The sequence below is a fragment of the Strigops habroptila genome, chromosome 19 (assembly GCF_004027225.2).
Source record: "Strigops habroptila isolate Jane chromosome 19, bStrHab1.2.pri, whole genome shotgun sequence".
NCBI lineage: Eukaryota > Metazoa > Chordata > Aves > Psittaciformes > Psittacidae > Strigops > Strigops habroptila.
In genome coordinates, this window is record NC_044295.2 from 2787805 (window position 1) to 2810712 (window position 22908).

A 22908-nucleotide genomic window follows, 5' to 3' on the forward strand; every position below is an offset into this window, starting at 1 on the left:
AACCATTCTATGATTCTATGACCCACCATGGCCCCGACAGCCTGGACACGGCATCTCAGACCCGGGATGGCTGTTCCTGAGCAGCCCCTGGGCACAGCGCCCCAGCCCTGCGGGGGAGAGCCCGGACGCAGGCAAGATCACGGGCAGGAACTGTCACAGTGCGGTCGAATGTGGCTGATGCGCCAGGGCCAGGGCAGCGATGCCAGAGCTGGGGGGGCCTTCTGAGGGCTGAGACCTGCGGCTCAGCACCCTGAGGCCCTGGGGGCTTAGGGGAGGCTGCGGCACGGGGGTATTTCTGCATTGGGGGGTGCTTCCCCCTGCACCAACCTGCACCCCAGACAGTGCTGGCCCCAGGGCCAGGGCAGTGTTTGTCCTTGAGGCCCCCCCAGCAGAGCTGAGCCCTTCCCTCCCCTCCGGGCGCCCCTGGGCTGCTCTGTCTCTTTAAAAGGAGTCCAGGCGTGGCTGCAGGACCGTTATCCCATCCCAGCCGGACAAGAGACCGGACAGTCCCGGTCAGCCCTGGACAGCCGCCGCCAGCCGCACTGGCACACCGTGGACCACAGCCTCCGCAGGTACCGGGGCTTGCCCCACTGGGATGGGGCTGGGGGGGGCTTGGGGAACCTAGTGGGAGACACAAGGGATGGGGAACGTGCTGGTCCTGCCCCAGCTGGCGTCCTTGGACCCATCTCTAGGAGCCATCTCTAGTGAGTCCTGGGGCACAGGGGACACTTGTGGCAGGGGTCAGCCGGGCTGGCACTGCCAGACACCCTCCTGTGCACAGGACAGTGCAATGCCTCGAATCCTGTGTCAGTTCTGGGTCCCTCACTACAAGAGACATTGAGGTGCTGCAGCGGGGCCAGAGAAGGGCACCGGAGCTGGTGCAGGGCCTGGAGCACAAGTGTGATGAGGAACGGCTGAGGGACCTGGGGGGGTTTAGTCTGGAGAAGAGAAGGCTCAGGGGGGACCTTATCGATCTCTGCAACTGCCTGACAGGAGGATGGAGCCAGGAGGGGGCTGGTCTCTGCTCCCAAGGAACAAGGGATGGGACAAGAGGAAACAGCCTCAAGCTGCATCAGGGGAGGTTTAGATGGAGATGAGGAACAATTCCTTCCCCAAAGGGTGCTCAGGCATTGGAACAGGCTGCCCAGGGCAGTGCTGGAGTCATCATCCCTGGAAGTGTTCACACCCCATGTAGACGAGGCCCTCAGTGCCATGGGTTAGGGGTGGCACTGAGTGGCCTTGGCAGTGCTGGGGAATGGTTGGACTTGATGTTCTTGAAGGTCTTTTCCAACCTGGTTGATTTTGATTCTATGATTCTATGCATGTGGGGTTGGCATGGAGGGGGGTGAGCTGGATGGGCCATGCTGCCGCCGGGGTCCATCCTCATGGGCACGGCATCCCCCCGGAGCTGACTCCACTCCCACAGGTGGCCATGGGCGAATGGGGCTTCCTGAGCTCGCTGCTGGACGCGGTGCAGGAGCACTCGCCCATGGTGGGGCGGTTCTGGCTGGTGGTGATGCTCCTCTTCCGCATCCTGGTCCTGGCCACGGTGGGCAGCGACGTCTTTGAGGATGAGCAGGAGGAGTTTGTCTGCAACACACAGCAGCCGGGCTGCAAACCCGTGTGCTACGATGCCGCCTTCCCCATCTCCCACTACCGCTTCCTCGTCTTCCACGTCGTAGTGCTCTCGGCGCCCGCTGCGCTCTTCGTCATCTTCGCTGTGCACCAAGCAGCCAAACCGGGGCGCGGGGGGGCCCCCGGCCAACACACCCGCCGCCTCCAGCCCTTCTATGTGGGCAGCGTGGTGGCCCGCATCGCGGCCGAACTGGGCTTCCTGCTGGGGCAGGCGCTGCTCTATGGCTTCAGGGTGCAGCCGCTCTTTGTGTGCCGCCGCCGGCCCTGCCCGCACCGCGTCGACTGCTTCGTGTCCCGCCCCACCGAGAAAACCGTCTTCATCCACTTCTACTTCGTGGTGGGGCTGGTGTCAGCACTGCTCAGCCTGGCCGAGCTCGGACACCTCCTGCGCAAGGGCCACCCGCCCCGCGCCGGCTGCTGCCACCGGCCACAGGAGCGGGGACCGGCCCCCGGGCAGCCGGCAGGGGCCACGGAGGAACCGCGCTGTGCCCCTGGCCCCCCGCCGCGGGGGGACCTCACTGTGTAGCCGGCGCTGGGCTGCCATTGCCGGCGCGAGTTGTGGCCGTTCTCAGCCCGGCTGTGGCTCTCCCTGCCCCAGCCATGCTATGCCATGCGGTGCCGTGCCCCTGGTTCCTGTTGTGGGCAGCGGATGGGCCTCACCCCGCAGCTGCTGGAACAAAAAACATGGACAAAAGGAAAGCAAACAGGTCCCATCCCTGCGCAGCAGCAGGGACACCCCTGACCTCTGCTGCCCCCCCCACCCCAGGGCTGTCCCCCACCCTGAGCTGGGGATAGCACAAGGTCTCTGCAGGACAGGGCTGGCTCCTGGCACACAGGGACATGACCATGGCCTCGGCAATGGGAAGGGCAGAGGTCAGGGGGTGCCAGCAGGGACCCCAAAACGCTCTGCCCCAGCCCAACGTTTCAGGGCCAGGGAGGGCAGATGAGGGAGGGTCCTGGGATGCCCCCAGCAGCAAAGAACCTCCAGGGTTTAGGGTGCTGTAGCCCTGACCACCCCCCCCAGTGCCCCCACAGCAAGAACAAGCCAGGTACTAGAATAAATAAACTTTATTCTGGAGCCAGCCTCCCCCTCCCCGTCCCGCCCCCCCCGATCCTCCCTGCACCCACGAGGCTGGGGTGGCACCGCAGCCCCCACCCGCCCTGGGGGGGGGGCCGGGGCAGGGCCCGCCTGGTGCCCCCCGGCTCTAAACCCACTAAAATCTCAACAACAACAAAAAAAAAAAAAAAAGAGATTTAATAATAATAAACTGTGTGCCCCCTCCCCCACCTCCCATCCCCCCCCCCCCGGCAGCACCCACTGTGCCCCCTCCACCTGCACAGGCCTAAAAACCCCTCCAAACTTTTACAAAGGTTTTAAAACGTATTTATAGATATTTATAGATATTTATATATATATACTTTGCTTTCTTTTCTCTTTTAAATGACTCTGCTTCCTCGGCGTGCGGGGTCTGGCCGGGTCCCCCCCCACACTTCGCCGGGATTGGGGTGGGAGGGTGGGGGGGTGGGTGGCTCGGTGGTTGCGATCCCATGGGTGCTGGTGCTGGTGGGGCCGGGGGGAGGGGTCCCCGCGCCCCTGAAATGTGACTCAACCAACGCGCTGTGCCCGGGCCCGGGGCCGGGGGCTCCCCAAGGAGTCCGCCCCGGGAAGGGGGGTTCTGGGGGGGCCGTGGCTGTGGTGCCGGGCGCCCCCCCCTCGCCGCGCGCCGGCGGTGCCGGGCTCTGTCCTGGTGCGCGCTGGGTGCGGGTCACGGTGACTGCGTGGCCGGGCTGCTGCGGTTGGAGCTGGGCGAGAGGCTGGGGCTGCAGCTGCCCGGGGGGGGCCCCAGGGTGCCTGTGCGGGGGCCGCCTGGCTGCCCCCCCAGCGTGTCCATGCCCTCCGAGTTCTCCAGCATCTCCTGGATGAGTGGCGGCATCGACCCCGGTATCTCCATCTTCAGTGTGATCACCCGCTCGGCGCCTGCGGGAAGGGTCAGGGTCAGCAGGGGTTGACGGCACCCCCAAATTGGCACCCCCAAATTGGCACACCCCATCCCCCCCCCCCCAGTGATCCCAAGCCCAGGGGATGCTTCCCTGGGACATGGACATGCTGCCCCTTTCTCCAGCCCTCACCCTTGGCGCTGATGCTGCGGAGATCCGTGATCTTCATGAGCATCTTGGGGAACATGTGGGGCCTGTTGGGCCTCCTCTTCCTCACGTACACCTTCAGTGCCTCCAGCAGTGGCTCCTGCAGCTTGTCCACCCTCTCGGGCTGCTCCAGGTCCTGGCGGTCTGAGGAATGGGAGGAGACACAGTTTATTATGGATGGGGGTGCAGCACACATCCTGTCATTCCCATGGTGGGGACACTGCCCAGCTCCAGCAGGAGTCACTGGGATGGCTGTGCCATGGCGAACGCCAACATTTGGGGTCCTGATGAGCCATTTGGGGAGCGCAGCCGGGACGACGGGAAGGGTGCCCATCCCTGCACCCTCTGTCTCTGCACCCCTCGCCCCTGCACCCCCCATTCCTGCACCCACCTCCGCAGATGAGGCAGATGGCGCTGAGCAGCCCCGTCTCGGCGTCGTCCATCTCCAGTGGCAGCAGCTGGTTGGCGAAGGCAAACACCAGGTCCGTGAGGGGCCCGAACCCAGCGTTGTGCATCTGGGTGCGGTTCAGCGTCAGCCCGTCCGAGAATGTCATCGTGTCCTGCTCCGGCGTGTAGCGCGTGCAGATCCGCAGGATCTGGGGGTGAGCGAGGGCTGGGGGCTCAGCCTGGTGTCCCCATCCCCATCCCTGTCCCCATCCCAGTCCCGCCTCTCACCAGGATATCGAGGCAGGCGGCTTTGAGGAGGGTGATCTGGTCGGCGATGGTGAGCGTGGTGAAGCCGGGGAGCTGCTTGGCAAACTCCACCGTCTTGATGATGCACTTGGTGGACAACTCACTGAACTTGTCCCATAGGTCGATGTCCAGGGACACCCGCTGCTCCGAGCTGTTGTTCTGCGGCGCGAGGCAGGGGGTGAGGGCACAGCGGGGGCTGCTGCAGACTCCCAGGACCCCCCCGGACTCCCTGACAACTCACCGTAGTGTATTTGCCGAGCTGGCAGAGGGCAGGGAAGGTGTCCTGGTGGGCTTTGCGCACCTTCTCGACGAGCTCCTCCACCTCGGGTGTGATGGTGTAGCTCTCCGAGCACTCCGGCTTGGGCACATCTTTCTTCTTCTTGTTTCGGTCATTGCGGACGGCTGCAGGGACAGCAGGGTCAGTGTCACCGGCCCTGCGGCCACCAGTTCCTGCCCAGAGGGGGGCTCAGCCCCACCACACTCTGGATGAGGCCCACATCACCAGTGCTGGGATCAGCTGCGGTGACAAACAGCCAGCCCTGCACAGCTTTCCTCTAAATAAGCCCCCCAAGGCATTCGGAGGCAATTAGGGGTGACACTGTGCCTTTGGGGGGGGACACCCCATCCCTTGCCACGGCGACAGTGCTCAGCTCTGCTCTGTGAAGCTGATACAGTGGAAGGAAGCACCAGGGAGAGAAAATGGCAGCTGAGGCACCGTGCTCACTGTGGGGGTGTGCAGAGGAAGCAGCCAGGAGCAGCCCCACATCCCGCAGGGATCAGCTTCTGTGGGCCTGGACCCTCCCCTGAGCTGCAGAGTCTGGGATGCTGAGCCCCCCCCACAGCATCCATCGCCCCCCCGTCACCCACCCCAGCGGTGCAGCCCTGTAGGGTACAGCCGGGCACCATGACAACTGGCACCGAGACACCAGGAGGCCCCATCAGCATCATTTATCTCTGACATCATCAATCACACGTTGCCTGGGCAACGGTGGGGATGTGACACAAACCCAGGGGTTCCCCCATCTCCCCCTTCAGGGCCTCCCTGGGCACATGGTGGGAGCTGCTGGGATGGCCCATGGACCCAGGCTGGATGTCCCCATCCCATCCCTGTCCTCACTCACACTCCTTGGACATGCCGACTTCGAAGCACTTCTGGAGGCGGCAGTACTGGCACCGGTTGCGCGTCACCTTGTTGATGATGCAGTTCTTGTCCCGGTGGCACGTGTACACCATGTTCTTCTGGATGCTGCGGCGAAAGAAGCCCTGGGGGGGACCCCAAACACCCCAATCAGCGTCCAGCCCAGGGGCCCCAGGGACCCATGGGGATGGTGGCCCTGGCTTGGGGACCCTGGTGACCCAAGGGGACAGTGGCAGCTCTCACCTTGCAGCCCTCGCAGGCGCTCACCCCATAGTGGTACCCGGAGGACTTGTCCTGGCAGACGAAGCAGGGCTTGTAGATGCGGGGCAGGGGAGGCGGCGAGGGCGGGCTGGGCACGATCTCCTCTGAGCTGGTGCTCTGCGTCTCCACGGCTGCAGGGAAGGTGACAGCACTCAGGGCATGGAGACACCCCCCAAGGCAGAGCTGGCCCCATGGGGACCCCCCCATCCTGCACCCCCCAACAGCACCAGGGCTGGCCCCTGGTTGCGGTGACCTGCGCTGCCCACCCAGCCATGGGGCCGAGGTCGCACGGGGCCAGTGGGGAGAGGACACGAGCTGGGAAGATGCAACTTGACATTTCCAGGCCACGGAGATGACGTGGGATTCAGGCAGACAAAAAATAACAAAAAGGGGAATAAAAAAAAAAAAGGGAAAGAAAAAAGCCGGGATGCGGGATCCTAGGAGCCCCCCATGCAGCCCCAGAACGGGGGGGCTGCTGCTGCGCGCTCGCACGTGCGGGCACACACGTGTGCACAGCCCATGGCCACCATGGCCTGCAGTGGCGCTGTCAGTGTGCCCCTGCCCCCCAAAGCCTCACGGGATGTGCCTGGCTCCCCTCTCCAGCACCTTTGGGTGCTGCTCTGTGCCCTCCCCTTGTGTGCTGAGGGGCACCCAGGCCTGATGCCACCACGAGGGGCTCCTGGCTAGCTGGCCAAGCACGCGGCTGTGCCCCCAAAATCCCATGGGATGTGCCCCTTCCAGACCATCCCTGTGCCCCACTGCCCCCCAGGACAAGCCCCAACCTCTCTGGGGTGCCAGCCCCCAATGTAGGGTGCAGCCAGGCAGGGTTGGGGGTGCAGCCAGGCAGGGCTGGGGGTGCAGCCAGGCAGGGGATGGGGTGCAGCCAGGCAGGGGTTAAGCGCTCCCCGGCTGCTCCGGGATGTTTGCTCATGTTTTTCTGCAGCGGAGCCAAGCGAACCAGTCAAACAGGATATTAAAGGCCGGGCCCTACGGGGGAGCCCAGGCCCCGTTCCCCCCCCATCCCCAGTGCCCCAAAAAAGGCCCCAAAATGGGCCCCCAAAAAGAGCCACACCAGGGAGAGGCCCTGGCCAGGGGCACCCACCGCGGCGCTGAGCCAAGGAGGGGTCCCTCTGCAGGCAGTAGGGCTTCAGGGTGTGATGGATAAGGATTAGTGGGGTCCCCAGCCCAGCTGTGCCACTGCCATGGGTGCCGAAGGGGCTCAGGGAGGGGGGACAACGGGGACAAAGCCACCCATAAGGCTTTGTCACAACAGGGACAGTGAGTGTGCGGCATGGAGGCGAGTGCTGCGGGGTAGGGAGCAAGCGTGCAGAGTGGGATGTGAGCGTGCAGGGTGGGATGTGAGCATGTGGGGTGTGACGCGAGCGTGAGGGGTGGGATGCGAACATGTGGGGTGGTTTATGAGTACGTGGGGTGGGATACAAGCGAGCCGGGCAGAGCTTCCCAGGCAGCACTGAATAAATCACCGCTGCCACTCGAGGGAGCGGAGCCATTAAAGTGACTGAGCGAACGTCGTCTATAATTTATCGCCTCTTTTATATAATTTAAGAACTTCCTCGTGGAGAGCTGCACTCACAAAATGCAGATTTGACAAGATTTTGATGTGCTGGGTGCGGAGGAGAGGGGAGGGGGAAGGGACGCGGTTCCCCCCGCCGCCAGCGCACGCCACCGCCTGCACCAGCACCACGGGAATCCCCCGCCACCGCAGCCACCAGCCAAGGGACCTCGGTGCCACCAGTGAGGAGACGCAGCTGCGGGCACAGCCGCGTGCTTGGCCGGTTAGCCAGGAGCCCCTCGTGGTGGCATCAGGCCTGGGTGCCCCTCAGCACACAAGGGGAGGGCACAGAGCAGCACCCAAAGGTGCTGAGCCATGAGGATGGGTGCAAACCTCATCTGCTCCCACGGGGCTGGCTGGGGACACCGGGAACCCTGCGTCCAGGCTCCCTCCCTTCCCCCAGCCCCATCTCCTGTGGAACAGGAGGGGCTCAGGCTCCTGCCCCCCCCCCGTTGGAGGAAGCGGAGCCCAGCTGCAGACCAGATGCTGCAGCTCCGGCTGCATCCCCCCTGCCCGTGGCCCCGCCGGCTGCTTCCTGCCCACACCGAGGGGACCCTGGGGCACCCCGGCACCGGCACCCCCGCCCCGGCGTGGGAAAGCGCCCGCGGGGCCACGCGGTGTGCCAGGGCCCGGGGAGACACCCAGGAGTCAGGGCTGCTCCCAGCAACCACCGGCCACAGGAGTCAGGGATGGGATCCAGGGATGGGATCCAGGCTTCGAGAGCAGAGAGCCAAGGGGCAAAGCCCAACGGGAGCTGTGGTGGGGCTCCACTGGTGCTCACCACTCAAAGGAGGGTGGGTGCCCACCCAGGGCTGTCCTATGGGTGAGGATCCCACATGCCCTGAATTCCTGCGCCTGTGGGAGCAAGTGAAAGGTGGAAAAAGGGTCCTGGGAGCCCTGAGCCATAGGGTGCCCCAGGCCATGGGGTGCCACTGGGCACTGCCACCCCATCTGGTCCCCACAGCACATCCTGCCCTGTGGATGGGGGTCCTGCCCCCCACCAGCACCAGGGCCTGGGGTCCCCACCACCCCGACTCATGCCACGACCAGCCCAGGGTAACAGAGTGCGGCTTACACGAGGTGACAGCAGAGCCATCCTGCGCCACCACACAACCCAACCCCACGGACACCTCAATGCCCCCACAGACCCCACAAACCCCCCAGCAGCACATGGACCCAGATTGGCATGGGATGCCCATCACCTCAGCAGGCTTCCTGCATGCCCCTCCACCACCCTTATGCCTCAGTTTCCCCAACTGCAGCATTCCCAGGCCCCGCTGCAGGCTCCCTGAGGAGCAGCTCTTCTTGATGTGCCAGCTAGACAGCGTCCTGCCAGGCAGCACAGCACCAGCCCAGCAGCCAGCACCCCGGGGCCAGCCCACCCAAGCACAGCCAGTGCTGTCTCTGGGGAAACTGAGGCACGGTGCGGTCACCCTCAGCCTTGCTGTGGTCTGGCAGCCCCGGGCCAGGGAGACACGGCACCGCGGCATGACGTAGGGAGCGGGGCACGCTGCCAGGGAGAGCCGCCAGCACCTGCCATCAGGTCACGGTCACTGTGACCAGAGCCTGGAGGTGCCCTGGTTCTTCCCATGGCACTGGGGCCGCACTTCCAACCAGAGCAGCAACCCATGGGGAGGCTCTGGGCAGGTAGCCCCTTAACCTGCAGGACGGGGGACACAGAGAGGACACAGTGGCCCTCAGCTACCCTGCTCAGGACAGCACGACCGCACTGGGATCTGGGGCACAGCACTGGAGCCTGGGACACGCAGCCCCCGCCTGCTCCGCAGGCAGCACCTCCCCACAGAGGCAGCGGGAGCCCCCGCGCCCTCCCCAGCCGCAGACAAAGGCCCCTCGCGCTGCGCTCGATGCCAGCGGAAAGGTCCAGAGACAATGCGGGGAGCAGGACTGGGGGCCATGGCCACACACCCCCCCTGAGCACCAGCACCAGGCACTGTACCAGGAAGGGAGAACCGGCAGCAAGAAGTGGGGCTCACCAGCCCCCCTGGCCCCATGCGCCCCACAGAAGGGTCCTGCAGCCATTATCACAGTGGCTGTCCCACGGAGCCCAGCAGGACCATTCCTGGGCTGTTATCCCTGCCCACGGGCATCAGGCCAGGCTGGCCACCCACTGTGCGGACCCTGGGACACCCCCAAAAGCAGAGCAGGGCCCCTTGTCCCTCATGGGGTGGCAGCCTCGAGTGTGGCAGCTCAGGGTGCGCTGCCCATGCCCAGCAGAGGCACCCGCACACCCTCTGCACCCTGTCCTGAGCACAGCGGGGAACTCACAGTGTGACAGGGGGCTGTCACCCCCCCAGGGACACCGGGCAGGATCCCGCCAGTGGGGCTGCCCAGACCCCACATCAGCACTCAGGACATCCCAGCCCAGGGGGTCACCCTGACCCCCACAGGGCCATGGTGGGGATCCCACACTGGTGCCCCCCTCCACACGTGCAGCAGCAGCAGTGGCTCCATGTTAATTGGATTTTGTTGGAGCACTTATCAGGAGTGAGCGAAATTCCCAGCGGAGCTGGTGCTGGCGCTGCTGCAGACCCCGCTCACGGGAACGGGGTGCGAGGGGCACCCACAGGGCCCCAGCCCCCCCGCGCTGGGCTCAGCCCCATCCCGGCGCTCACTGAAATAGGCCAAGGGTTGCTCATGGCCGAACTGGCGTCGGCTGTGCCGGAGCTGGGCCTGGGGAAGAGATTTTTGGGCTGGGGGCTGTGGCCAGCACCCCCGGGATCAGCACCCAGCACCCCCATGGATCAGCACATCCCCGGATCAGCACCCCCGGGGATCAGCACCCCCGGGATCAGCACCCAGCACCCCCATGGGTCAGCACCCGCGGGATCAGCACACCCCCGGATCAGCACACCCCCGGATCAGCACCCCCGGGATCAGCACTCAGCGCCCCCATAGATCAGCACCCACCACCCCGCTCAGCCCCCGCGCCCACGGGCAAGCCCTCAGCACCCATCGCTCCGCACCCAGCACCCATCCCCGCATTCCCACCACCCCACCCCGGATCAGAGCCGCGTTTCGAGGCCGCTCCTCCCGCCCGGGCGGGCTCCAGCACCGTCCCGAGGCGCCGGTGAGGGGCCCGGCCGCCCCCCGGGGGCGCAGGTACCTACAGCGGCCGGAGCTGCTCCAGGGCGGGGGGCGGCGGGGGGCCCCTCGGGGCACGGGGGGGCCGCGCTCCGGCAGCAAACAGCCCCGGCCCGGCCCGTAGAAATCCATCCGGAGGAAGGGGCCGGGGGGCAGCCCCGCCACCGCCGCGCCCTCGTACATGGCCCGGGGCCGCGGCTCCCTCCGGTCTGGCGGCGGGGGCGGCCCCGGTGCGGTCAGTGCCCCCCCCCGCGGCAGCCCGGCCCCCCGCGCCGCGCCGCCATGTCCCCGCCGGGGCTGAGCCGGAGAGCGCGGCCCCGCCGCTCCGCTCCGCGCCCGGGCAGGCGGCGGCGGCGGCGGCGGAGGAGGAGGAGGAGAAGGAGGAGGAGGGGGAGGGAAGGAAGGCGCAGCCCCGCCGGCTCTGCGGCTCCGGCAACCCCGGTCCCTCCCGACACCAGCCGCCTCCCCACAGCCTTAACCCGCTCCGCGCCACGGGGCCGCCCCCGGCAGCCCCGGTACCGGACGGGACGGGGCGGGCGGCACCGGCCACGAGGGACCGGGTGGGGGGGTCCGGGGCTGCCCGTCGGCCGCGGCTCATTTGCTTAATGGGATGCGGGTGAACTGCGGGTGAACCCGGCGGGAAGGGCTCACCTCGGCCTGACCCCCGGGGGTGCGGGTACCACCGCCCCGGGGCGCGGGAGCGTGTGTGTGTGTGTGTGTGTGTGTGTGTGTGTGCACACGCGCGTGTGTTCACGTGGACGTGCCTGTTTGCAGCCCCACTGCAGAGCGGCCCACGTGTGCTCCCGCTGCACTGTGGCACTGAGGGGTGCATGTGTGTGTGTATGCACACGTAGGGCAGCCCATGTGCACACACATGCATGTGCATTCCTTCTACACACACATACGTGTGTGTGACACCGTGTCCCCATCAAGCGCAGGAGCAGCTGAGCATGTGAACACGTGTCTTTGTACATCCACACCGTGTGTGCATGCACGTTCACATCACCACTGCACACATGTGGCCTGTAGCACCACACGCTCCCCCTCCCCACCCGTGCATACAGGCCACCACTGGAGGTGACACCCCAAAGTGGTGACACCAGCATCACGCCGAGGACCGCAGCCGCAGTGCATGTGGCCTTTGCCATGCCATGGGGGTCCAGCTCTGCCCCACAGTGCCCACCAGAGGGGCACCCTTAGATGGGGAGCTCAGGACACTGCAGAGCCCAGCGATGCCCAGCACGGGTCCTGCCATGGGCAAGAGGCTCAACACTGCACACACCAGCCCTGCACGGCCACATGCAGCAAGCAGAGTGTGCATGAGCAGATGTGCATGTGCACACGTGTGTGCACGCATGGCAGTATGCACACATACACACACAGAGAGCAGGGTGCACACACACCCCGACGCTGAGGATACCCTCCCGCTGGCACGGCTGCACTCAGCACGTCCATGGGCCCCAGCCCCAAAGTGAGCAGCGAGGGGCCCCCAAAAGAGAGTGGGGAAAGGGGAGGAAAACACAAAAATGAGTAAGAAAAAGGCCGGGAGGCATGTGTGTGTGTGTGTGCATGTGTGTGTATGTGTGTGCATGTGTGCGCAAAGCAGAGCAGCGGCGCCTGTTTAAATAATAATAGAAAGTCAAAGGCTTTGCTTAGCCAGCAGGTTTCTGAACAAAAGCCCAGCGCTCCTCCAACTTCCTGCAGCGAACATGACAAATGTCTGCTTTGACTCATTTACCAGCGCTGGAAAGAATGTGGCTGCAACGGAGGGGACGGCGGAGGGGACGGACGGCGGCCGGTGGCACCGCGCAGCCCAGCCGGTTGTGCCATGCATACGGGCCCCGCTGGGCAGCGCTTCCCGTCCCGAGCCGGAGGAACAGGAAGAAACAGAGATTAAATAAAGAAAAAACCACCCCAAAGTCTTAACGCAGAAGCCAAGAGGAACTGGGCGAGGGGAGCACCCCGCATGCGAGGGCAACAGGGACACTCCACCGTGCCATGTCCCACTTGCCCCACCAGCAGCCTGGAGATGCCAGAATGGGGTCCCCCGCTTAGCAGCACAACCCCCCAGCCCCACTTCCTATTGGCACCACTCACGGGGGACAGACAATGCTCTGGGGAACACAGGATGCTCCCATGAGCGTGATGGAGACTTGGCCACAAAGCCCATGAGGACACTATGGGGGACACCACGGTGCCCAGAATGGGCAGCATCAGGAGCACATGGTCACAGCCCCAGCGGACAACAGGACATGGGCAGGGACCCCCACACAAACCCACCCAGCGCAGCCTGGGGTTCGGGGTGCCTGGCCGCAACCCCTTCCCCCATCCTCATGCTGGCACCTCGGGGCCCCGCAGCCCCCCGCTCACCCGCCCACTTCAAAAGACCCCATTTATCCCCTTCAGCGCCTTTTGAGCGCGGCGAATTCCCGGCTCCCCCCCCGGCTCCCGTGACAGTGATAGAAAACCTCCGCTGTAATGGGCTTTCCCAGGCGCGGGGGCCCTGCGCCCAGCGCGGCCTCATCAATCTTCCCCAGGCGGAGGAGATGGGGAGGTGGCCGAGGGGTCCCCAGCCCCGCACCCCACTGGGGCTCCTCGGCCCCTGCCCCGAGCAGGGCCCCCAGGCCCCCCCCCCCGCGGCCCCCGGCTGCAGGGAGCACGTTTTGCTCATTAATTTTTAAAAATTAATTAATTACGGGGGCGCTGCGGGAGAGCGGCTGCGGCGCGGAGGAAACCGGAGCCAGGGGGTAGGGTGACAGGCCGGGGCCCCCCGTCCCGGCAGCCGAGAGCAAGGGGAGGGGGCCACGGTGGGGGCTCATTTCCAGCCATCAGGCCTGGGAACCAGGGCAGCGGGAGGGTCTGGGGGGGGGGGGCCCTCATAGCTCCCCCAAGATTCCTCCATGGGCAAGGGAAGGGGACCCCCAAGGACAGCCAGGACCCATGGCACAAAGCCATCATGGGGTCCCTGGGGACCGGCAGAGTCCTGGCACCGCCACATGCACCAACACGCGTGCACAGGGACACAGGCAGCCCCATGGCACATGCGGTGTGCATACACGGGCACAGTGGGCACTGAGCACGCTCACACGCCCACCCCTCCACACAGTCACTCAGCCCTGCACATACTTGGTACATGTATGAACCGCCCCCCCCCATACACACACACAACCCCAGCCGTGCGCACACATGGGCGTGCACACACATATGTGGGCACAGCCGGCAGCACACACACACAGCGTCATGGGCACACACGGATGTGCACACCCCCTTGCACGGGTGCACACACCCACCCCCCAGCATGCACACACAGGCACACATGTGCACACCCACCATGTGAGTACACACGTGCTCACATGCAGCGGTGAGTGGGGAGAGGTCCCACATCCACCCTGGGTGCCCCACACTCTTCACCCATAGCCTGGAGCCCTGGCCGTGAAAGTGGGTCCCAGGGCACCCAGGGACACCCACTTTGGGCTGCGGGGTGCCACAGGCACCCCCTGTGCCCACACCTGGGGCAGCCCCAGCACCATGCACAGGATACAGCCAATCCCATTCCCTGGTGCCCCAGGAGCCGGATCTGGCACCAGCAGCCCCAGTGCCACTGGATCCCCACCCTGACACCCACGGCCCCAGTGGGGCACCCAGCCAAACCGTGGGGGGGCATCTGCATCCCCGGAAGGGCCCAGCCAGATCGGCCTGAGGGCTGCACAGCTGCAGCACATGTGGCGAGGGTGGGCTGGTGGTGGGGATGGAGGCGCAGGAGAAAGGGGGGGCGCTGCATCAGCCCCCCAGATGGGACATGGATCCCAGCAACTCCCTGCTGGCCCCATCACCAGGAGCGAGAGTAGGGGCATCCTGCCCGCATACACCCCAAATGCTGCAGGACCTACACAAACACGACATCCATTAGGCTGCGCGGGTGCTACAGGGGGAGTGCACACAGTACCCCTGCCCCCTGGAACCGCCGGGCACCCCAGCAGGGAAAGCCAAGGGGAAACTGAGGCACAGTCCACCCGGCTGCCATCAGCACCAGTGTCAGCCAAGGAGGGGGACGATGTGGGGGGACACAAGAGCCCCCCCCCATCCTGTTCTCACAATGCCAGGCGTCGGGAATGGCCCCAGAGCCAGCGCGGGGGAGGGGCCCCGCCCGCCGACACCCAGTCGCTGAACTGGTCCCACTGGGTCCCACCGCCGCCGGGGCGGCTCCGGCGGGGGACAGCACCCCAGGCCGGCCCTGCCCGGGCCTGCACCGTCCCCCGCGGCCAGGGATGGGATGGGGGGGCCCTGCCACACCCCGACCCACGGCAGCCTCCCCGACGGCGGGTGCCGCGGGGCACCCATGCCAACCAGCATGGCGCGGGAACGGGTGAGGGCACCCATCTGCAGAGGTGCTGGGGACCGCATGGGGTTCAGCAGCTGCCCCATGGCACTCATTGGGGGTGCAGGGAAACTGAGGCACGCAGAGGGTCACGGTGCCAGGAGCACCTCCCGCAGTTCCTCGCTGCCGGCGCAGCGGGGCGGTGATTACCAGGGCCGTGATGGACGACCCTGTCAGGGGGAAATTGAATCAGGAGCAGACGCGATGATTGCCTTCATCGCCTCCCCCACTGCGGCCCCCGCGCCGCCGGCGAACAAAGAGCCACCACGGGGACATGGCATCGGCCTCCCCAGCCATTGCCGAGACCCACGGCCCAGCCCCACCGAGGTGGGTGTCGGGGACAGCCAAGGGCTCCTTCGCAGGGCCATTAACAGCCCGGGTATAAACACAGCCATTAACAAAGGCACAGCAGCAATTAAGTTACACACACCCGGCCGCCCCGTGCCTCAGCTTCCCCAGCAGCAGCACGCAGGACACGCAGGGAGAAGCACCCGGCACTCGCCTCCCACTAGCAACGAGCTGGTGCCCCCCAAACGCAGCTTCCCACAGGTGGGTGATGTGGTGGCTGTGAGCAGGGAGACCCCCCGATCACCGGTGCCACCACCCTAGACCTGGTTATGGACCGGTGCTGGAGCAGCATCCTGGGGTCAGCACCGGCACCCCACTGAGGACAGACCCCAGCACCGAGGGGTCCTCACACGCACCCCCCCCCACCGCTGGGGGTCCCACCAGCCCCCCGAAGAGCCGCGGTACTCACTGGCAGGCGAGGGGGTGCTGTATCCGCTGACGGGCAGCTGATGCTGGATACCAGCAAGTGTGCTGGGTGGTGAGAGCCCCCCCAGCATGTGGGGGAAGAAGAAGGCGTAGGGGGGAACAGGGTAGCCATTGAGGTGCCCCCCTCCAGGAGTGGGGCAGGAGCTGCTGTTGCTGGCCATGGCGAGGGGGTCTCCGCAGGGTGGGGGGGCTCTCAGGCACAGGGTGCAGGGCCTGAGCAGAGCATGGGGCCCGCGGGGACCCGCTGCCCGGTGCTGTCCTCACTGGCTCCTGCGATGCTGCAGGGGGAACAGAGAGGGGGGTTAGTGATGTGGCACCCACCAGCCGTGCCTCAGTTTCCCCAGACCCCCCTGCTCCCAAGGGCCACATCCCCTCCCGGCCCCAGGAGGGCGCAGCCGGCCGGCCCAGCGCTCCCCATGGGATTAACAACAATCCCCCAGATTAACGACACTGGGACCGGCAGGCACAGGGCGCTAATCCCGGCTTAGTGGGCAATGGGGGGATGGCGTGGGGACACTGAGGCCCCATAGGGCACCCCCTCACACCAGGGACCAAGCAACAGCCCCAGACCTGCTCCCCCAGGCTTAGCCTGGGAGTGGGGTGCATGGGGCAGCCCCCTTGCCCCAGCCAGGGGGGCTGCAAGGCAGCCAAGGAGGGGCATATGGGATGGACGAGCACACTGGGGTCCCCTGAGGACAGTGGCCCTGCTCCACCCTGGCTCTGCGGTCACAGCCACGGCCCCTCCAGCTCTGCTCCCACACACATGCACTAAGGGCGAGGGGCCTCAGCCCTGGCCATGGGGCAAGAAGGTGGGGGGGGGGTGGGGGGTGTCCCCAACCAGGAGTGGCCCCGGGGGGGGCTCAGCCTTTGCCACAGGGCTGGGCTGTGCCCGCTGAGGTGCAGCCTGCACCATGTGCCAGGCGATGCCAGCAGCTCCCACGCCAAGGCTGGGACAAGGACCCTGCGCCAGGCCAGGGGGTGGCGGTGGGAAGGGGGGTCCGGGGAGGGGGGGCCCGGGGCTTTCACAATCCCGGGCTGGCTGTTTATTTAAGCACTGGCGCGGGGCCCGGCGGGGGCTGTTTATTTGCCGAGAGTGTTGGCTCCCGGCCTGGCGGAGGCGGAAAAGGATCCAGAGGAACAAGGCTGGGCCGCCCGGCGAGGCACTGGGGAGGGGCTGGGACGGGCATGGCCCTGCCCGCCCCACCAGCACCCAACTGGGAGCACCCACTGGAGACAGGACCCCCCCCATCCTCCCAACCAGCACCCGCAGCCCCAGCGCTGCCCCCGCCCATAGAGCCCCACTGGAGCACCCACAGGGAGACCCAAGGGTGGGCACCCAGCAATGGCTGGGGTGGGGGTCACATCCTCCCCAAGCACAAGGTGCTGCAGCACGTGTGGGATTCCCACGGGCACAGTGCTGGACACGAGGTCAGCATCATCCGCCTGGACCAAGGGCTTGGCACCGGGGAGGGGACAGACCTGGCACAGGGTCCCCACACGGCGCTGCAGGGACCCTGCAGTGGGGGGCTGCCCATAGCCGGGGAGTGCCCATGGCCCTCCAAGCCAGGCCGTGGTCCCTGCACTGCGCTGACCGGGGGGAGCAAGGGGGATGGAGGCGCGGGAAGAACTGTTTATGTTTGGCAGTGCCAAGTGCTCGCCCGGCACCGCGCCAGCCGCAACGGGGCCCAATTACTCAACACGCTCCCCCCGCACGCTGCCAGCCTGGGACCAAGCGAGGCCGGCACCAGGCACCCCAAACCTGCCAGGCGGCTGCAGACCCCCAGCTTCCCAATGCCCCACAGGGGCAGGAAGGTCTGGAGCTGGGACAAGCCCCCATGGACCCCCGTGCCAGCACAGACCCCGGCACATGGCTGCTCCCCAAACAAGGGGTCATGGGCATCCGGAATACGGGCCCCAGGCATCCCAAATGGGGGTCCCACTCCTGGAGTGCCCAGGTCAGCAGCATGGGGCCGGGAGCCACGCAGCCCCTCGCGGGGGGCCCACACTCGCCCTTCCCGGCGCCTTTTCCTCCAGTCCCCGGCAGGAGCTGGACAGGCCCCGGAGCTTCCTGGAATCCAGCGCCTCGTTCCAGCCCCGCGGAAAACACTGCTGCAGGGCCCGGGCCAAATCCCAGCCACGAGGAACCTCCCGCCCAGGCCGGGGGTGGCCCCCGGGAGCAGACGGACACACGGACCGGAGCGTTCCCAGGGCTGGCAGCAGCGCAGCTGGGGGTGACCACAGCTGCCAGAGCCGCCTCCAGCCCATGGAGCTCAACAGGGCACAGAGCCCACCCCACAAACCCCAACAGACCCGGCAGCACAGGCACAAGCCCCCCAAGAGACTCCTTCCAAAACCACTGTGACCCCGGGTTGGATTCACTGCCCACCCCCAGGCACAGCCCCTGGCACGGCCAACACTAACCACAGAGCAACCAGCAGCACACCAGGACTGTGGCACCCAACCACAGCAGCCACCCCCAGCCCTGCCTACTGACGCGGCCAGGCAGCACCTCCCATCCGCGAACCCCCCCGGTGCAGCAGCACCCCCAGCCCCGCTGCCCGTATCACACCACCAAACCCAGCCACGCTTCCTGCCGGGGCACACGGTGATGGCAGCGCCAGCGCCCGGATGTGACACGCTGGGGAGCAGGGACACCGCCCTGGCCCCCCCTGGCACCGCGGGGACAAGTGGGGCCGGAGTTGCTCTGGGGGTGCCTGGCGGGGCAGCGGGCAGCGGCCAAACCCTTCCTGTCATGCCTGCAGGCATCGCGCTCCCAGCCGCAGCTTCCCCTCGCCGCTATCGGTTCCTGGGCAGCCAGGTTTCGGTTCACCCCCAGACTGGCTGCCACAGACCTTGGCCACCCCAGACACTGCCACCCCACTCCTGTGCCACCCCAGCTCCTGCCACCCTGCTACTGCGCCACCCCAGCTCCTGCCACCCTACACCCTGCCACCCTGCTCCTGTGCCACCCCAAACACAGCCACCCTGCTCCTGTGCCAAACCAGCTCCTGCCACCCTGCTCCTGTGCCACCCCGCTCCTGTGCCACCCCAGCTCCTGTGCCACCCTAGACCCTGCCACCCTGGTTCCCTGCCATTCCTCTGCCACCACAACCTCAGCCCCCTGCCAGCCCACTCTGCTCCCCAAACCTGGCCGGGGCTGCTGCCCACATCCCTCAGCCTCACCGTGACAGGTCACCTGGACACCGTGGTGCCAGGCCACCCCCGTGGCACCCAGGCTGAGGGACGGGTACTGTGCTGTGCTGGGGGGAGCCTGGTGGCCCCGCTCCGCTGGCAGCCTCCCGGGCAGGGCAGGAAGCGCCCGCGGAGCCGCTGTGCGGTCAAAGCCTGCGGTTTCCTCGCTGCTGTCAGCGCTTGGCCCGGGGCGGCCTCACACGCGAGGCCAAGGACCGGCTGCCCCCCAACCACCACCGGCGCCCTGGCTCCACCCGCGTGGCTCAGGGGGTGTGCGGGGTCCCCTGGCAGGGCCGCATAGCGAGACCCCCACCCCGTATCCCCGAAGCATCTCAGCCGTGAGTCACAGTCACGTTTCTCACGTCCCCGGGCAGGCGTGAATCATGCCCCAGCCCGGCTGCAAGGCCGGAGCCAGCGGCACACACTCGGCACAGACAGCGTGTGCTGGAGCTGGGGCTGCCACAGCCGTGCTCATGGGGATCTGGAGCCTGTGTGGACCCCGGGACTGATGCTGCCGCACCAGGGGCACCCTACGGACCAGCATCGACCCACACCCCGCCACAGACACAGGGCCAGGGACACCGCAGTGGGAACAGCGTCCTTTCCGGCAGGGATGGTGTCAGTGCTGGCCTCCAACACCCCACGGGGGCCCCAGGGTGTGAGTCCTTGCCCCGTGGGTCCTCGCCCCTGACACCCCCACATCCTGCTGCCAGCTGGGAGCCACAAACTGAAATTCCACCTGTTGTGGCCAGGCTGGCTCCGGTTACTCCGGGAACGCACCGCTCCGGTTACACGTCCCGCACCCGCCACCACACTTGCCATTCTTCTGCAGGAACAGGTGCCCTGGCCTCTGCCATGGCCCCCGGCACCGGCACAGCCCCTGGCACCGGCACGGCCATGCCACATTGTCACCAGCACCAGCACTGCCCCGTGGGTGCTGGATCCTGGAAGCAGCGGAACACCGGCTCAGCACCACAGGTCCAGCCATACCCACAAGTCCCTCGCACTGCAGCGCACCAGCGACCCCCACTCATGCCCACCGAGGGGACACCCCGGGCTCCAGCTCAACCCTGATCCTTAGGGTGAGCCCAGGGGAGTCATGGTCCCGGGGTGCCCCATCCCAGCTCCCCTTGGGCTCCTGGGAAGCAGCACGATTACGCCAAGGCAGCCACTCACGGCAGCCCCCGGTTGTTTTTAGCCCTGGATGCGGCGCACAGCCGGCGCCCTGGGAACGGCGTGCCGGGAACAGCGCGGCCCCAGACAGCCCTTTCTGGCTCGGCGACAGCCGGCAGACAAGTGCAGCCGGCTGCGCCCGCGGCATGGGGCCACTCGGGACACGGCACCCGGGGCTGGCACAGGACGACGCAGTGGGCAGGCGGCCGCGCGACACCCCCACACACCGGGATTTGGTGGCACCGTGCCCCTGGCTTGGGCAGGCTCCAGGATCAGGTCATGCAGGGATGGGACCTGGGATACCTGGGGGGAGCCAAACTGCCACCATGTCGCACCCAGGCTGGCTACACAAGGGCGCACAGATGTGTGCCACCACCATGTCCCCTGCCACAGCCTGGCAGCCCGGGCCGATGCAGGCCAGGACGGGCATATGCGGCCCCTTGCCGGGCCCTGCCATGGCCCTCCCCCCCCCCCCGCTAAGCCACCTCCAGCCGCAGGGAGATTAACCCATTTTCTGTAATCAGCACATGTGTCACCGCAGATATGATCGAACCCCCCTGCGCTGCTGGCACCGCAGCCCTTCCCCCCGAGCCCTGGGGCTGGCACTGCCATGGGGAGCTCTGCGGCATGGGAGTGCCCCACAGCACAGGGTACACACTGCATGGGCCCCACAGCACCAGCCAAGGGTCCCCGCAAAGTGCTGCAGCAGCTCCCCAAAAAGGGCCAAGGAACCCCCCCCAGTGGCAGTGCTGGTGGCCCAGGGCACGCTCTGGCACAGCCGGTGCAGCCGAGTGTGGCACGCTGACACGCCAGAGCCTCCTGGTTATAAATAGAGCCGGAGCCGCGGTGCTGGTGAATCCCAGCGCCGCAGGGCAGGCATGGCATGGGCCCTCCCCAGGCTCGCCGGCCGCAACGCTGCTCACAGCACCAGGACTGAGCACCGGGGACACAGCGGGTGTGCAAGGACAGCCGGGCATCCCCGCAGGCACAGTGTAGCACAGGATGAGGCACCGGGCACTGCCCTCTCCCCACTGTCCTGGTGCCCGCTGGTGGCAGCTGGGTACCGGAGAAGGGGCTGCAAGTGGTGGATGAAGGCACCAGGCACCCACCAGCATGCCCAGTGCCAGCACTCGTGGGGACACACGTGTCCCCGGGCCACAGCAAGGTCACCCTCAAGGGCAGGGCGTGGGGCCCACGGGTGACATATGGCCCGGGAGCAGTGGCCGTGGGGCCGCTAAGCCACGGAGTCATCACCCGCTAATCCCAGCACCGAGGCCGCGGTCACAGCACCGCACCCAGAGCTGCCAACCGGCGCCTCCCGGCACCCCCGAGCGGGACAGCTGAGGGCCACCGGTGTGGGGATGCACCCGTGTCCCCCCCGCGCCCCCTGGGGCTGCGGGACAGCCCCTGCCACCCAACGAGGTCAAAGGTCAGAGGCACAGATTTGGGGGACACCCCGGCTCCAGAGGGCAGGGGGGCTCTGCACCGAACCCCCCCCGGCTTGGGGCGCTGCTGCTCATCCCGAGGGTCCCCCCACCCTCGGGGTCGCGGCGTGGGGGACACGCGGTGGGGCAGCCCCTATCTCCCTCCACCACCACCACGGCTCCACCGGGACCCTGCCGGGGCTCCGCCACCCCCAGGCCGGCCGCGGGTATCTGCGGCGGCGGCAGCCGGTACCCCCCGCCCGGCCCCCCCCGGCCCCGCCGCCGCGCCAGCGCCCTGTCAGCCGCGGAGAGCGATGGCTTCCTCCGCCCGCCGGCCAGGAAACGGCGCAGACGCCGCTCCCGCCCCCCCGGACCCCAGCCCCCGGCGCCCACGGCGCCCCCGGCCCGCTCACCCGCCCGGACCCGCCGTCTGCGCCCCGGCTTCCCCCCCCCGCCCCGGCACCCCGAAAAGGGGAAGCGGCCCCGGCTCCCCCCGCGGCGGGGCGGGGGGGGGGAACGTGGCTGCGCGCACCGGTAACAGGGGCGGGGAGGCCTCGGCGATCCCGGGGACATCCCCCAGCCCCGCGCTCCATGCAGGGATCCCGGACCCCCCCGGGGTGGCGAGGGTCCACAGGGGTGCCCCGAGCCCTCACAAGGGCGGCGGGGGGAGCCGGCCCCACGAGGAGGGACCCCAGCACCGGTAACCGGAGAGGACCCAGCTCCGCCAAGGCCGGGGAAAACGGGGCCAAAGGCACGATCTGGAACCGCGGCGGGGGGCAGTGCTGCGCCTCGGGGGCTCACGGCAGCCTCAGCCAAGCGGGGGGGGGGGGGGGCACACACACTGGGACACCCCTCCCCCCAGGGAGGGATCCCCATTAACCGGAGGGGGATCCCCAGAGGCGGTACCGGATCCGCAGCAAGATCCTCCCTCCCCACCCCGGTGCGATCACAGGGGCCCGCTCGTTTACCTGATCACGGAGACTTCACACCGAGATCCTTAAAACCGGGAAGCTCCCGGTGGCGGCTGCATGGCGGCGGCGGCAACGGGGAGACCCGGCCTGAAGGGGGGGTGGTGACGAGGGAAGCGGGGGTGGGGGGTACCGGAGGGGGGGGTTCAACGAGCGGCGGCCGCGGCCATTGCGAGTCATGTGCTCGCGGGGAAACTTTACCCGGGGCTGGGCCGGGCGCGGCGGCGGCGGCGGCGGGCGGGGCCCGAGCGGAGGCCACGCCCCCTGCACAGGCCACGCCCATCCCGCAAACCACGCCCTCCACGCACCACGCCCTTCTCACAGACCACGCCCCACGCCCCGACAGCCAATAGGAAGCCTCCGTGGGCGGGGCCGCCGCCACATTGTAACTCTTTGAAGTCTCCCGAAGGCGGAAGGGGAGAAAGTGGGTGCGCGCGCCGCGCGGGAAGCGG

The 22908-nt window shown here is 67.3% G+C and overlaps 2 protein-coding genes across 3 annotated transcripts; one reads left to right on the top strand and one right to left on the bottom strand.

The window, feature by feature from the left end:
• The first annotated feature begins 1432 nt into the window (after positions 1-1432).
• On the top strand, positions 1433-2161 carry GJD3 (gap junction protein delta 3). Its single transcript, XM_030508538.1, has one exon. The coding sequence runs from the start codon at positions 1433-1435 to the stop codon at positions 2159-2161; it is 729 nt and encodes a 242-aa protein (XP_030364398.1).
• An 842-nt stretch (positions 2162-3003) lies between these two features.
• RARA (retinoic acid receptor alpha) lies at positions 3004-22706 on the bottom strand. Of its 2 annotated transcripts, XM_030508469.1 has the most exons (9): positions 22457-22706; positions 15683-15977; positions 5855-6003; positions 5595-5736; positions 4715-4875; positions 4456-4632; positions 4172-4376; positions 3766-3924; positions 3004-3613 (listed from the first exon to the last, which is right to left on the bottom strand). In XM_030508469.1, exons 2-9 carry the CDS (start codon positions 15858-15860, stop codon positions 3402-3404), a joined length of 1383 nt encoding a protein of 460 aa, XP_030364329.1. In that variant the 5' UTR covers positions 15861-15977; positions 22457-22706; the 3' UTR covers positions 3004-3401. The 2 variants fall into 2 exon arrangements, with proteins under 2 accessions (XP_030364329.1, XP_030364330.1); XM_030508470.1 differs by lacking the exons at positions 15683-15977; positions 22457-22706 and adding an exon at positions 10574-10922.
• Positions 22707-22908: the final 202 nt, after the last annotated feature.